The 17,221-nt window shown below is 39.2% G+C and overlaps 1 protein-coding gene and 1 non-coding gene across 2 annotated transcripts; one reads left to right on the plus strand and one right to left on the minus strand.

Annotated features, from left to right (window-relative positions):
• The first annotated feature begins 2,038 nt into the window (after positions 1-2,038).
• Positions 2,039-2,854, plus strand: LOC138902020 (uncharacterized). Its single transcript, XM_070189825.1, has one exon. The coding sequence runs from the start codon at positions 2,039-2,041 to the stop codon at positions 2,852-2,854; it is 816 nt and encodes a 271-aa protein (XP_070045926.1).
• Positions 2,855-16,176: 13,322 nt separating this feature from the next.
• On the minus strand, positions 16,177-16,283 carry LOC117280823 (small nucleolar RNA R71). Its single transcript, XR_004511410.1, has one exon. It is a non-coding gene; the product is annotated as a small nucleolar RNA R71 (small nucleolar RNA).
• Between the last annotated feature and the right edge of the window lie 938 nt (positions 16,284-17,221).

The following is a 17,221-nucleotide window of genomic DNA, read 5'->3' on the forward strand; positions in this document are numbered from 1 at the left end:
AAATATTCCTGGGATGCCACGCGTTGAGGTAATCTAATTATCAACAAAGTCCGCGGTCGAAGAGTCAGCAAGACTGAAGTCGAGAAGTTGTCATCGAGGCTGAAGTTGAGCACCTTTGATAGAGTTATAACGGCTATTTTTAAGATAGGACTTAAAGGAGAATATTCTAGTAGATATTCTCTGCACTTGTACTATTAGGGTTTCTATGAACATGTTTCCTATAAATAGAAAGAGACACAATGATAGGGGACATGTGATATTTATTTATAAAAATACACTTTGACTTGAGAGAGGGAATCAAATTTCATTGCAAGCATACAAACATCACTTTTTCACTAAGATTCTTGTCTACACTTTTCCACTAGATCCAAGAATAACTTAGATATTCAAAGGATTGTCCATCACTAATCATTATAAGAAAGAACACTCATTGATTGCATCCTTTCTTGGGTGACTCAGTCATTCTATTTACTTAAATGCCATTTATTGCTATTTGTTGATATTGAATGCTACGTTATTCTCTTTGATTTCTAAAATATTGATTGAGTGTTGCCGCTGTTATTAAAATATACCTACGTAATATTTATTACACTTTTGAGAACTCCCTCTTTGTAATATTATTGTTAGCTAAGATTAACCTTCATTTATATAAATTTAATTAGTTGAACCAAAATCTATATTTTTTGGTCAAACAATTAGGCGCCATCTGTGGGGATTTCATAGTTAAATTTTTAGTTTCCTCTAGATCTACATGGCAGGTAACCATTAGGTGCACACAAAACCCTACATGGCAGGTAACCAAGGAGAAAGGACAAAAATAATAAGTGACTTCCCAACCAACCTCATGAATGTCATCAACGAAAGCTTTGAAATAGTAGGTGAGGACGTGACGCCCAACACATCCCCTAGGAGAGAAAGGTCGCCTCCACCACACTGCAGCATAACAAAATCCAACGAAAACGGGGCCACCACTTCTGCAAAAGAAGGGACACCTCTAGTTGTGAAAAAACTCCTCGAAGCATGGTTGATCGACATGCTAGCTAGAATCCTCAACAAACCCGCTACAGTCATGATTGTAGAAACTGCAAGAGCTTGCACGATACAACGGACAGACAATCAGTGTAACTAACCAAACCCTCCAACGATAGGTATAACTCACAATATTACTGACAATGCAGGTGACAACGCCCTCACTGCCATTCTAAAGAGGATGGAAGAAATGGAGAATGAAAACTAGGCACTCCGAGACCAGATGAAAGAACATCAAGAACGAGTTGACAAAATACAGGGCGCCCCTAAGCTGCTACCAAAAAGGGATGCTGGTAGGTTCATAGAGTAGCCGTACAGTGATGACGCAGCCCTGCATACCATACCAAAGACTTTCAAAATGTTGCCCTATCTCAAGATATACGACGGAACGACCGATCCTGAAGATCATATGACTCACTACGTCACCGCCGTGAAAGGCAACAGCCTCGCCAAGGAACAAGTGTCCTCTATTTTGATAAAACATTTGACGAAACCCTTACGGGAGGGGCATTAACATGGTATTCACAACTACCATCCCGCTCCATAGAAACTTTTGAGGAAATGGACGATAAGTTCGTAATCACCCATGCCTGAGCCAAGAAGGCTGAAGCAAGAGTAAATGACATATTCACTATTAAGCAGTCCTTGGGAGACTTCCTCGCCTGGTTCAACAGAGTAAGGATGACTCTGCCAAACATATCCGAAGGGATGGCGGTCACAACTTTCTAGAATGGGTTGAGTAGATATGGTTCAAGGGCAACTAGAAAACTACTGAACCGATTGATGAAGTATCCTCCAACAACTTGGGATGAAATCCATAACGCTTACTGCGCCGAGGTCTGAACAGACAAGGACGACCTCAGCAGACCAACTCACCGGTTAACCTCGGTACAAGAAAAAACCTAGAAAAGAACGAAGAGACAACACTAGAAGAGATCACTCGATTTCGCGACCCAACAGGGAGCGGCACCAGCCATATGCTAGGACGGCCGCCGCGCCTCCCCCCTCTATGAAGAAGGCACATGCCAGCCAAGGAGGGGAACTCATCGGAACAAAAGAGGTTATGCCCCCATTATTATCTGCTCACAATTTTTATGTGTCACATATAGAAATAGTCTACGCTCTCGAGAAACTCGGAACAAAGATGAAGTGCCCGTTGAGGATAAGATCAGACCCAAACACCAGAAAACCTGATGTCCTCTATGAGTTCCTCCAGGAACGTGGTCACAAAATAGAAGATTGCATCGCCCTCAGAAAAGAAGTCGTAAACATGTTATGGCAAGGGCACCTCAAAGAGCTGTTGAGCGATAAGGGGAGAACCAACTTCTCCAAAGGACGTGAACATCAATGCCCGCCAAAGCCGCCATCACTAGCTCATACTATCAACGTGATCATCGACAGCGGTGACGATACCTCAATCAACAACATGAAGTTCACCACCACTCACAAGCTCAAACGGTCTATCACCCGTGAACGGTACGACAAATTCGAAAAAAGTATCATCTTCGATGAGTCGGATGCCAACGGTTTGACTTCTCCTCATAATGATGCCCTCGTTATTACTTTACGCATTTTAGATACCGATTTCAAATGCATCATGGTGGATGATGTAAGTGGCACATGCATTATCCATCCCCTAGTCCTTACCCAAATAAAACTTGAGGATAAGATAGTGTCGCGCTGCATCACGCTAACTGGTTTTAATAATGCAGTTGAGCCGACATCCAGGGAGATTGCATTCCCCGTCTTGGCAGGCGGCGTCACTCTGGAGACTACATTCCACATCATGGATCAGGCCAATGCATACAACGCCATCGTAGGATGACCATGGATACATACTATGAAAGTCGTCCCCTCCAACCTATACCAAGTAATTAAATTCCCAACACCATAGGGAATATTTAGTATACGCGGAGAACATCACACGTCCTGGGAATGCTACCGCATTGCCTTAGATAACACGGCAACCCAAGAGAAAAAAGACAAGCTAAAAGAGACAAAGCAATCAACAGTGTCGAGGTCGACACCGGAAGAGATCGGGGACGTCATCATGGATCCCGACATGGTCGAGGTTGCAGGTTCGACCATAGAAGACCTCGACCCCGTTCAATTAGACCTCAATAACCATAGCAAAAAGGCCTATATTGGTTGCAAACTCCGGGAACCAGGTAAAATCAGTCAATTCTTAATAGTTAATGCAGATTTGTTTGCCTTCAGCCATGTAGATATGTCGGGCATCCCAAAGGAAATCGCCACACATAAATTAAACTTTGACCCATTCGACCCCCCAGTAAGATAGGTCAGGCGTAAATTCAACTCCGCCATCGATGATGCAATCCGCGAGGAGGTGGAAAACTGTTAGAGAACGACTCCATCAGGGAGTCGAAGTACCCCAAGTGGATCGCCAATTTAGTCATGGTAAAAAAGAAAAATGGGAAATGACAGATGTGCGTGGATTTCACAGACTTGAACAAATCATGTCCGAAGGATTCGTTCCCATTACCCCATATCAACTAAATCATCAATGCAATAGTCGGGCACGAACTATTGAGTTTCTTGGACGCTTACTCAGGCTATAAAAAATTCTTATGGAGGAAGAAGATTAGGAGAAGACCACGTTCATCACCCACTAAGGAACGTATTGCTATAGGGTCATGTCATTTGAACTGAAGAACGCGTGGGCTACTTATCAAAGATTAGTAACAAAGATGTTCAAAGACCAGCTCGGTAAGACCATGGAGGTATATATAGATGACATGTTGGTCAAGTCCGAAAGGGTAGACGAAATACTTAGACGGTACAAAATGAAGCTGAACTCGGAGAAATGCTCGTTTGGCGTGGCCTCGGGAAAGTTCTTGGGTTTTCTGGTGTCACAGTAAGGGATCGAGGTCAACCCAAACCAAATCAAAGCTATCGAGGGGATACCAAAACTCTTAACTACCAAAAAGCAAGTCCAAAGGTTGATTGGTCAAATCATCACCCTATCAAGGTTCATCTCGCGGTCGTCGGATAGATGTCACAAATTTTTTGGCATACTCAAGAAGGACAACGTCCTCTAATGGACTCCCGAGTGCGTCCAAGCTCTACGAGAACTGAAGGCATACCTATTATTACCGCCCCTGCTTTCAAAACGCGAACCTAAGGAGCAACTCCTCGTCTATCTAGCCGTCTCCGAGGTAGTGGTAAGCACAGTCTTGATCCGCAAAAACCAAGGTATGCAATCTCCCATCTATTAAATTAGCAAAATACACGTTGACACCGAGACGAGGTACCTGCACCTTGAAAAATTGGCTTTGGCCTTGGTCATATCTTCACGAAAGCTTAGACCCTATTTCCAATGCCATCCCATGTCGATCGTCACAACCTTTTCCTTGAGGAGCATTTGTATAAACCCGAGCTATCGGGGAGGCTGGCCAAATGGGACATCGATCTAAGCGAGCATGATATCACATACCATCCGCGAACAAAGATAAATTCACAAGTGCTCGTCGACTTTGTCGCCGACTTCAGTGCAAAAATAATGCCTAAAGTGGAAAGGGAAGCCGTCCAAGCTTCCCTCCAAACATAAGACCTCTGGGTCCTATACACCGATGGCGCATCCAATGCATCAGGGTTCGGACTGGGACTCGTACTCTAGGTCCCAACACGCGAAGTAATTCGTCAGTCCATAAAGTGCTAGGATATGACTAATATTGAGGCCGAGTATGAGGCTGTAATTGCAGGGTTAAGGCTAGAACTCAAGTATGGGGCGAAACGGTTGAAACTACGCTATGATTCCCAGATCGTAGTCAACAAAGTCACAGGTACTTTCCAAATCAAGGAACAAAGGTTGAAAAAGTACCAGACTGAAATCTTCAAGCTATTTCCTGAGTTCGACGAATGCCAACTCGATCAGATCCCATGAGCGCAGAATGCCGAAGCAGATGGCCTCGCCAAACTGGTCGTTGCTACCAAAAGTATCACAAACGGAGATAAAAGCGTAGTCCATCTCCTCAACTCATCACTAGACCAAATCGAGGTAAAAATCATAAACTTAACTTGGGACTGACGCAATTATATTATCGCATATTTGTAGGATGACACACTCCCAGGAGACAAAAAAGAAGCCAACAAACTAAGAATGCAGGCAACCAGATACAGTCTCCTCCATAGCGACCTATACAAGAGGACTTACGGCGGCCCTCTGGCAAGATGTTTGGGCCCAAACGAAACCCAACACATCCTCGAAAAAGTCCATGAAGGCCATTGCGGAGCTCAGTCTGGTAATCGAGCACTGGTCAGATGCCTCATACGAGCGGGATACTATTGGCCCACCATAAAAAAGGATGTCGCAGACTTCGAGAGGAAATGCGAACAATGCTAAAAGTATGCCTAATGATTCAACAAGCAGGCGAATACCTCCACTTGGTCACCTCCCCTTGGCCGTTCATTAAATGGGTAATGGACATCGCGAGTCTCCTCCCAGCAGGGCAAGGTAATGTATGATTCCTTTTGGTTTTAACTGACTATTTCTCTAAATGGGTGGAACCAGGAGCATTTTCCCAAATACGGGAATATGAGGTAATCACCTTTTAATGGAGAAACGCCATCTGCCGATTCAGCCTACCCAAGGAAATCAGTTATTACAACGGACCCCAGTTTATAGGAAATAGAACAGCCCAGTTCTTCGATAAATGGCATATCAATAGGATACTCTCAACCCCATATCACTCAGCGAGTAACGGGCAAGCAGAATCCTCCAATAAGTCCGTACTAAACATCATGAAGAAAAAGCTTGAAGACACCAAGGGACTATGTCCAAAAATACTACCAGAAGTATTATGGGCCTACCGAACCACTCCGAAGACGAGCACAAGAGAGACACCCTACTCTTTGGTCTATGGGACCGAGGCTATAATACCAGTCAAAGTCGGAGAACCCAACCTAAGATACTCCCACGAAAGCGGCATTAGTAACGATGAGAGCAGAAGGCAGGAACTCGACGAAATCGACGAACAAAGAGATATGGTATACATAAGAATGGTCGTCCAAAAACAACAAGAAAAACACTATTACAACAAGAAAGCAAAGGTCCGGCCGCTTAAAGTCGGGGACTACACACTTAAAGCCAAAACTCAAGCGAGCAAAGACCCCCGGGAAAGCAAGCTTGGAACGAATTGGATTGTCCATACAAAATCACAACCAAAGCGAACAAGGGCTCATTTAACTAGACGCAATGGAAGGAAAGCAACTACCAAACAACTGGAATATCAACCACCTCAAATATTTCAACTTTTGAGAGAAAAAGTGTCCCAAAGTCGTACTCTTTTTCCCTCACTTGAGTTTTGTCCCATTTGGGTTTTCTCATGGAGATTTTTAACGAAGCGGCGAAAGGAACGCTTTGAGTCGAAGTACGCGAGGATAGGACCGTTGTTACTATTTCATTTCTCGACTTCTCAATTCTCTCCAAGTCAAACAATGAAGGGAATATGTAGAATGGGACCGAGACTGGAACACCAGCCAACACCCAAAATCTATAATTTTCTCCAAGTATGTAACCAAAGCAACAATGTCAAAGCAATAAGAAACTTACGTTTTTCAGAACACCCACCGGCCCTCGTCCGCAATTTAACGAAAGGTTATGTTCGACCTTGCTCGAACAATCACCTACCGTCCCTCGGCCCCGACTTAATGAAAGGTTATGCTCGACCTCGCTTGAACAAACACCTACCGGCCCTCGGTCGTGACTTAACGAAAGGTTATGTTTGACCCTGCTCGAACAAACACCTACCGAACCTCGACCGTAATTTAATGAATGTTTATGTTTGATTACACTCGAACAAACACCTTCCGGCCCTTGACCGTGATTTAATGAAAGGTTATATTCGATTACGCTCGAACAAACACCTACCGGCCCTCGACCACGATTTAACGAAAGGTCATGTTCAACTAAGTTCAAACAAACACCTACCGACCCCAGCCGTAATCTAACCAAAGTTTACGTTTGACCTCGTTCGAACAAACACCTAACGGCCCCGGCCGCAATCTAATGAAAGGTTATGTTCGACCTCGTTCGAACAAAGATCTACCGGCCCTCGGCAATGATCTAACAAAAGGTTATGTTCGACCTCATTCGAACAAATACCTATCGGCCCTCGACCGCGATTTAACGAAAGGTTATGTTCGATTACGCTCGAACAAATAATAATGTTCATAGATTACGCAATCTATGAATATTCAGCTCCAAGGCCACGTCCATCTAAAAGACAACAATAATAAGAAGGGCAAAAGCGAAACGAGCAAACAATAGAATAAAAAAACATAAAAGTATAGAAAATAAACCATAAGAAGGGAAAAAGATGCAAGTAACAACTTTGATATTTCATACTTAAACTGTTTACAAAGGCTCGTAAAGATGCCGGCAAAAATACACAAAAAAGTCAAAAGAAAACTACTGGTCATCGCCATCACGACCTTCAGTACCCTTGCCATCGCCACCTCCACCCTCAGGATAAGCGGTATCATACTAGGTGTTCTTCTCATGCCGGTCTACACCCTCTTCCCCCTTCTCCTCATCGGCCTCAGGCATAGCAGGATCATACCCACAAGCGACTCGAGCTTTACAAGACTTGACACACATCTTCGTGGATAGCCTCAGAAACGCATCCCGCCACATGAAAATCTGGAAAGACATCTAACTGTGCCTCGGCATGAATCCATTCCTTATATAACTCCCGAGGAACATTGGGAAAATCTGAAGTGTAGGAAGAGAACGGTTGTGCCAGTAATTGGGCCTTCTCGACCTCCAAAGCAGGAACTAGATCATGGAGATCATAAATCTCTTTCCCTAACTCCCCAATCCTTTCATCGAGACGCTTTTCTTTGAGTCTTGCCATTGTTAAATCATTTACTCACTCGGAACGGAGAGTCCGATCACCACCTCAAGGGATTCCGCCTTCCTCAAAGCCTCCAATCATGCAGACTCCGCATTCTCTAGCTCCTCTTGGTTCTCAGTGACCTCGCCACTAAGAGCCTCTGCCCTAAACTGACATTCCTTAAGCTGGCCTCGCAGCAAGACTACCTGAGTTTGGAGATCACTGCATTGGGGTTCAGCCCCCTGCTAAGATCAAGCTCTTCCTCTTTTCTCCTCAACGCCCCCTCTAGGATGCTGCACTTCCCCACTACCCGCACCAGCTCTTCATCTTTTGCCTTCAAGTCCTCCCTCAACTGGCGCACATCGCCGCCTTCACTAAGCCGACACCAAAGATTCCAGTACTTCTCAAGGCATCTGAAGTAGTTGTCCTTCAACGTCACGTAGATATCTTTACGTCTCTACTCCCTACGAGCACTTTCAATCTCCAAGATGACCATCTACAAAATGAATGAAGGAAGTTAGAGACTACGAAAGAACAAAACCTAAGGAAAATAATTGACAACAAATATACTTACCCAAAGGGTGAGACCAACAATGTTATTTGACAGGGCGTTGTCATCTATAGTCTTGAGAGTCGTACCCTTAATCTTAAAACAAAGAGGGACAAGGGAGGGGATAATCTTCTCAGTTTCCACAAGAAGATTACGGTCCATCAGGATGGTAATAGTCCTTGAACCCCCTTCCAACTTTACTTCAAGTTGAGTAAGCCCCTCGTCGATCATCCTCAACCCGTCTACATCCATGTCAGAATCGGATCCAACATCCTCCTCAGCGATAACCTTCCCCTATCATCAATCAAAGAAGGCACGTCTGTCGCAACCCGGGAAGACGAGGCATCTACGCGTCTCGGAAGAACAGGGTCGTCATTGCTCACCACGCCCTCGACCACATCCCCCGCATGACGCATATCCTCTAAATAAAGGGGCCTAAGGACTTGACTCTGGGCTCTCCCCGATATGCACTGTGGTCGTTTCCCGAAGGACAAGGCCACAATCTCCTACATCGATTATCGTCAGCCTCTCTCCCCCGATGTCCACAACCCTGCTCTTGTGAGGCATCAAATCTCCATCACTAGGCAAAGGTTAGTCGTCCTCATCAATGAGAGAATATAAGCAAGAAGCCAAAGTCTCCACGGCCAAAGTAGGGACAAATTCGGATGCAACAACAAGAAGGACTGAAACAAAGGTAGGATCAACCGCAGTCGAAGCAGGGGCAAAAATCGAGGATGCGGTAGCTTTCCTCTTTCAGAACGAGGGCGTAGGGGATCTTGACCTCCTCGTAGACCCCCTTGCCGAAGCTAAAAAAATAAGAAAAGGGAAAATCAGCGAAGGTAAACAAAAAGAAAAGAGTTAAGACACTGATAAAAAAAAGAAATTACCAGTTGAAGGGAGAGCGGGCCCAAACTTCTTGAAAAAATTTGGCCATTCACGAATCCCTACGAGGGAGGAGCCGCTCGATGCAGGTGGAAATATGAGTGACCAAAGGAGGAAGCAAGGTTTTGGCTGCAAAAGAAGAAGGCGAAAAGTCAAAATGCAAGACCAAAGACGAGAAAGAGATCAAAATTCTTACGAGTATAGTTCCAATCCTCGGGAAAGCCGTCGACATTGATCACAACTTCCTCGGTCCTTACATAAAAGATGTTAAACTAGAATTGATGACTGGCCTTGTCGTCCATCTTCATCACCAAGCATTTGCCCCCTCGGTGGCGAAGGTTCAACATCGTCCCCCTATAAACGCTAAGAGCGAACATATGGATTAAATACCGCAATGTCAATTCAACCCATGCCAGCTCATCAAACTTGGTGAGCATATTTATGGATTTATAAACGTACAACACAAGCTGAGCAGGAAAAACATCATAGTGATGACAGAATTCCTCCGGCAACGGAAGGAGGGGGAGAGAATAACGACTTGCAAGGGGTAGGCGTAGAGGGTGCAATACCCAGGACGGGGGACCTATACCGTATCCCGCCCAGTTGAGATCAACTCGGTGTGATTGGGGAGGCCGAATTTAGCCTTAAGCTCCGCCAATTCCTTTACCGTCATCACTAACTGAAAGGCTCCAGGTTCGACATCTGGTGATTTGGTGAAATCGGATCTGGAATCAGGGTTACGTGAGATCATCTCCTCCACCGATGAGAAGGTTCCATCCTCAACGGTGGCAGGAACACGCTCCTCATGGGAGGGGAACACCACTGCCAAGGGAGCAATACGACTCCACTCGCCAGCCTCAGAAGGTACGTTAGACATAATTCAATGTAAAGAAGGAGAATAACAAGCAAAAGGGAATGGGGAACGATGTATGTTACTAGAACATGGTGTAGAAAGGGTTCTGCAGAGAAGATGAAGGAGAAGCTATTGCTTAAAGAGAAGGAAGAGTTTGGAAAAAGTTTCAAAATCAACAAACCTTCCTCAATTTATAAGGTTTGAGAGGCACCAGAATCGAAACGACAAGTCATAAATAGCACGGAAATTGAAACGATAGAGACAATCAAGGGTCACACCTAAATTGATGTAATACATCGGGAAACGACGTCATTTTGATGCATGATGTCATGACGACACTTCTTCTCTTGGACCAGATGGCTCCAACAAACTTCCGAGATAATTCAAAAAATTCAAATATGTGGACCTCAGAAGGCCACGTAGCCCTGTCTCCATGACCACGACCTCAGCTAACTCTACAAAATCGTATTGTGAACGACATTGTCCGCTCACTAACCACGTCCGCGGGAACGACCTCGATAAGCGGAGGGACTAACTGTATGAGTCAAAATTCATCTTTAATCAAAATGGTATTAGTAAAACATTCCTAGGATGCAACGCGTCGAAGTAATTTAGTTATCAGTGAAGGCCGCGGTCAAAGAGTCAGCGAGACTGAAGTCGAGGAGTTGTCATCGAGGCCGAGGTCGAGCACCTTTGGCATAATTATAACGACTAGTTTTAAGATATGACTTAAATGAGAATATTCTAGTGGATATTCTCTGCACTTGTACTATTAGGGTTTCTATGAACATGTTCCCTATAAATCGAAAGAGACACAATGATAGGGGACATGTGATATTCATTTGTAAAAATACACTTTGACTTGAGAGAGAGAATCAGATTTCATTGCAAGCATACAAATATCACATTTTCACTAAGATTCTTGTCTACACTTTTTCACTAGATCCGAGAATAACTTAAATATTCAAAGGATTGTCCATCACTCATCATTGTTAGAAAGAACACTCACTGATTGCATCATTTCTTGGGTGACTTATTCATTCTATATACTTAAATACCACTTATTGCTATTCATTGATATTGAATGGTACATTATTGCCTTTGATTTCTGAAATATTGATTGAGTGATGCCGCCATTATCAAAATATATATACGTAATATTTATTGCACTTTTGATATCTCCATCTTTGAGATATCATTGTTAGCTAAGATTAATCCTCATTTATATAAATTTAATTAGTTGAACCAAGATTTATTTTTTGGTCAAACAGTCCTTCGTCTACGTGTGGATCTAAATCCAATTAATGGATAGGCTTTCTTTGTGGTTTTGGGAAAAGAGGGGTGGCTTTCATAGTGAAGGATATGGTCATACATATTAAAACGGACTTAAAATCTGATTTTGCTATAGAATTATTTAATAAAAAATGTTGAAGAAAAATTGTGCCAAGAAAAACAAAAAGAAAAAGGAGTACCTTGGGCTTGATTTTTTTTTTTCGGTGGAAACAAGTAGCATGATTTTAAACCAAATAAATAGTCGTTCTCAACTTAACCTATGATTTGTCTTCAATTTACCTGTACGTTAAAATTTACTAACTAACGTATAATAATCTTACAACTTGAAAAAGGAATGTGTCTATTTTAGCAGGACCTTGAAAATGAAAGCAAAATAGCGCTGTTTATAACTTTATAATAATTGGCTTGGGAGTAAACTATAGTACTATACCAATTTTGAAATTGAAAATTGGTCATTTCAGAAATCTACGTGCTAACAAATTTGCCAGCAAAAATACTTTAAGACGTCAACAGCCATTGCCCATTAGAAATTAGAATATTCCTGAATGTATTCAAATGATTTGGAAATTGGACCGTTGACCAGCATGTAAACCATTGAATTAACTATTTAAGCAGTACTACACATTTTTATTCCATAAGGGGTCGTTTGGTAGCATGTTATCCATATATTAAAATTAGGATAACTTTATACATTGTTTGGTTAAAAAGAAGGGGAAAAAATAATCTCTACATAGAAGCTAGCATAAGTTATACAATATTTGATTGTTTTTTCCTCTTTTTCACATAAAATGTAGCAATTCTAATATAGTGTTTGGTTCATATTTTTCTTTCCGCATAACTAATACATGTATAAGTTATGAGAGAATCTATGTATTATTTATGTAGGGTAGAAGGTGGAATAACTTATACATGTATTAGTAATACTTGTATTAAAACACAAATTGACAAGAATACCCTTTATTCAAACTTGTATTTTTTTGTTTAAAAATATATATTTAAACTATACTAACAATTTTAATAAAATAAAGTAAGCTAATAATAAATAACACTCACATTACATTTATATTACTAATCCTTATATAACTACCGCATAACTAATCCCCGCATAACTAATCCATGCATAACTAATCCCAATATAACTCAACCTTGCATAACTTATCCCCTCAACCTTGCATAACTAATACATACATTACTTATTCATGCATAACTAGTACATAGATAACTAATACCTGCATACCTAATACATATATAACTAATACATGTATAACTAATACCTACATAAATCTAACCGGCAACCAAACAACCCCTAAGTATATTATTAGGTTGGAACTCGAAATTTTGTAACAAAAAACATTGCTATAGTATCGAATTTTGCAGATTGCATTTAACAATATAGAATTCGAGATATTACTTTTAGATGTTATATTAATGATAGTGAAAAAATAATAATTAAGCAACAATAAAAATTAAACTTAAAATTAAACATTTGATTAGGAGTTATTTAATAGAATTGAATTCCTATAAAAGGTCAATTTTCCACAAGCTAATTGTATTACCTTTCGTTCAACTTCAATATTACGAGAAAAACTTCAAAAGGTTAAGGGAATTATGTGTTATGCTGCTAAAATCGAGTTATATTGGAGATCTTTACACAAATAGCCTGTTATATTCATTCTTTTTTAGTCATATGCATAGTCTGATTCGATAGGCGACTATTTGGGTTAATTCTTCTTCTCTTCCTTAGTACAAGCAACAAAGCACTCCGGAGCTTAGAAATGCTTCGTTCTATTGCATGTATGAGGTGAATGGGGTCAATATGCTAAATTTGCTCAATATATATTTGGACTTTGGGCCTTGGAGGAGTTTGGAAGGGAAGTGCATAAACAACCATTTCTAGGGATAGTATTTAGGGATATACCAGTACTTATTTTGTCCACATAAATTGAACTAAAAATCTTGATTTTAGGACAATTCAGGATATTTATTTCCTGAAATATTAAGAAGAATTAACCCAAATAGCCGCACACCCAACCGTTTAAACTAAAAATAACTAGTGAAGGTATAATATATGCATAATTTATGTATTATATATGTATAATTGTGTATAATCAATGTATAATTTATGTATATGGCTAAAAAAAGTAAACAATGAATATTATCAGTGATGGATATAAATTATTCATATATTTTAATATAAAAATATAATATTTTAGACATAAAATATGACCAAGTTATATCCTATTCTCGCACCTTTCTAACAATTCTTGCAGGAAAATGAATACATGGAAGAAGAGAAAAGAAATAACCTAAAGTTCAAGGAAGAAGGATGCATCCGTGACAACTTCATCTAAGGTTACACAATGCCAAGAGATATAAAGTTATGGCAAATTCTCACCGAAATTTCATGATAAATTGTCAAATTATCATCAAGGCCATATGATATATTGTTATTATCTCACAAGTTCTCGCGGTCTCTAGGAATTCTCCTATAAATAGGCATATGTTTTCTAAAGTTTCTAAAGAGAAAGATAAGAGTAATCTTGGTCTCTTTCTCTAGTCTTTTTCTTTGTAGTAAAAATACTCTTAGTCTTTTGAAAGTATTTTTTAGCTTTCTCACTTCATAATGAAGTAATTATTTTTTGTTGGGATAGTTGATGAAACTCGATATAATTATAATACTATATATGTTTCAATACATTCTTGGCTTGAAACTCTATTTACTTTTCATATTGTGCTGGAATGATAATTTTTTAATCATTATTATCATATCTACATATTTTATATCTAAGTTATTCTTATATTACTTTTGTAATTCTCAGGGAGAAAAATTAATATATAATAACTGATGAATAAAATATTAGAGTGAAAGTAATTTTTAGTAAGATTATTATTTCAAATCTGTAATCTTGCTTTCCTCAGTTTTAATTCTCACAGAGAAATTGTTGAAGGCAAGACTATTGATTTTCTAGTAAAAATATTCTCACGAAGTTTTTAATACGCTCGAGCACAATTTAGGCAAGATATTTCAGCTTAATCGTTACTAGTTTTAAATCAATTAATTAACATAACCTCACGGAGTGTTAATTATTTATTTATTTCTTAGTGTAAGAATATAATTGTATTAGCAATAAACAATTATTCTTTAGAGAAATACGTATAAAACTGAGCTTTTTTATTGTAATGATATATCAAGTGAATTCAACGATTCCTAACTCTTTTTAAATATAAACCTTTCGGAAGAAATTTGTCTTAATTTATAATTTCACACACCTTTCATCAATTTGATTCTCTCAAATAGTGGTCAAAATATTACAAGTCTGAAACTTAGATTCTCCAATCTCTGTGGGACGATATCATAAACTATACTAGAATTTGACAGAGTACGAGCAGAAAATCCTGTACACATTAGCTTCGTCAAATTTTTGACGCCGTTACCGGGGATTGGCACACGTTTACTTCAGATTAAATATTTTATTACTAATTTGAGAATTTATTATTATTATTGTTAATTTTCTTTCAAAATTTTATCTCCTAAATACTACTATCATAACTGTTACTATTATTAGGAGCATTTTTATATAATATTGTTATAATAAAAAATCCCTCATAGTCAGTATTTTAACTTACCTTATTTTACATCTTATTATTATATTATTGGTGTTAGTACTAACATCTATATAATAGTATAATATAATAGTTTTGTGATTCACAATCTCACTATTTTTGTATTCGTCGTTTTTCTTTAGTCTATTTTATTATTTTGTTACTATTATAATTGTAAGTACTTGCTTTTACTATTCTAGTTCTAAAAGTATCCTTTGTACTATTCATACAACTATTACTATTACTTGTACTATATTTTTGTAGAATAATATTTTATTGTTTCAATCTTTTTAATTGACGGTACTTCAATCCTTCAGCGTACTTGATTTATTATTGAAGCCTTTTTTATGTTTTATAAATTTGTTAAATTACTACTATACTATTATTTACAAATTATTGCACTTTCTTTCTAATGACTATTATTTATTAGTTCTTTTTTCCATATAATCTAATTAGTATTATATTATTTCTTTGATGGTTAGTTACAACTTACCGTTTTAGTTAATTATAATATTACCGTACTATTTTTTTTTTTAAAATTACCTATTACTACTTTAGGAATTGTCTTTATTTTATTTTAATTTCAGATAGTTTATTTTAATTTTAGGAAAGGACAAATATCATCTCAAAGCATAACTTTTAACGGAATGGAGCACCAATTAGAAGATGATAACATTTCACTAGAAATTCCATCACTAGCTCATGTAGAGGAGCAGTTTGATGAAGTGGTGCCAAGACCAGCAAACAGAATCCTAAGGGATTATGCTAGACCTGATCATTTTAATTGTGAATCAAGTGTCAGGAAACCCCCAGTGGCAGCCACCAACTTTAAAATCAGGACATGTCTGATTCAAATAATTTAACAATCTTGCATCTTCACTAGTGATCTAAGTGAAGATCCACATAGTCATTTAATTGACTTTTTAGAATTGGTTAAAACTGCTAAGTATAATGGAGTACCTCCTGAAGCAATTAAGTTAAGGCTGTTTCCTTTTTCTTTAAAAGGAGAGGCCAAGACTTGGTTACGAAGTTTGCCTCAAGGGTCTATTACCACATGGGACCAAATGACTCATAAATTCTTATATAAATATTTTTCCCCCGCTAAAACAACAAAGTTAAGACATGATATATCTAACTTCTTGCAGACTGACTCTGAGTCAATTTATCAAGCTTGGAAAAGATTAAAAGTAATGTTAAGGAAATGTCCACACCATGACATTCCTGAACATATGCAATTGTACATTTTCTATCATGGGTTAAAACCTTCTTCTAGAAATGTAATAGATGCAGTTGTAGAAGGTTCCATAATGGAAAAGTGAAAAGACCACAAAAGAAGCATTGCAATTGCTTAATGAAATTTTTGAAAATGCCATCTAGTGGCCATCTGAGCGTGTAATCACCAAGAAGGCTGCTACGGTAAATCAAGTGGATGCTTTAAACACACTAACACAACAAATTCTTCCTTTGGCACAAAAGTTTGAATATTTTCAGGTAAATACACAACAACTAAGCCAGTCTGAGGGTTGTGACATGTGTGGAGGAAACCATCTAAATCACGATTGTCAAGCAACCAATCAAAACAATGAACATGCCATGTGATCGGATACAAGCCGTATCCTTTTAGATGTCCATTAGCACAAAAACATCCATGATTTCAATGGAACAATGCAAATGGTGCTGAAAACTCTCAAAACTACCAAAAGCAACACGTACAGAGTCCACCCGGATATCAAAATCAAAATCGTGGACAACAAAATTTTAGGCCTTATCAGCAAGCAACTCCATATCAGCAAAGGCCTCAACAAGGGCATCCAAGTCTTGATGAACTTTTGTACAAGTACATTAAGGTTACTGATGAAAAAAAAAGTCAAAATTCAGCCCTAAAAAGTCTTGAAATTCAGTTAAGCCAATTGGCAACTCTTGTGTCTGAAAAGATTCTAGGTGTTTTACCAAGCGATACAGAGAAAAATCCAAAAGAATACCTTAAGGCCATTGCCTTACGGTCAGGTACGACTCTTGATAAACCCTATGCAAACAGACAAGAAAAGAATCAATCAGAACAACAGGTAGACAAGGGTGAGAATGTTGAGACACCTTCTCAACCATCAGAAGAGAAAGAAGCCAAGAAAAAAGAATAAAAAAATACTAAAAATTTGA

This window comes from Nicotiana tomentosiformis, chromosome 11, assembly GCF_000390325.3.
Source record: "Nicotiana tomentosiformis chromosome 11, ASM39032v3, whole genome shotgun sequence".
In the NCBI taxonomy this organism is placed as follows: Eukaryota; Viridiplantae; Streptophyta; class Magnoliopsida; order Solanales; family Solanaceae; genus Nicotiana; species Nicotiana tomentosiformis.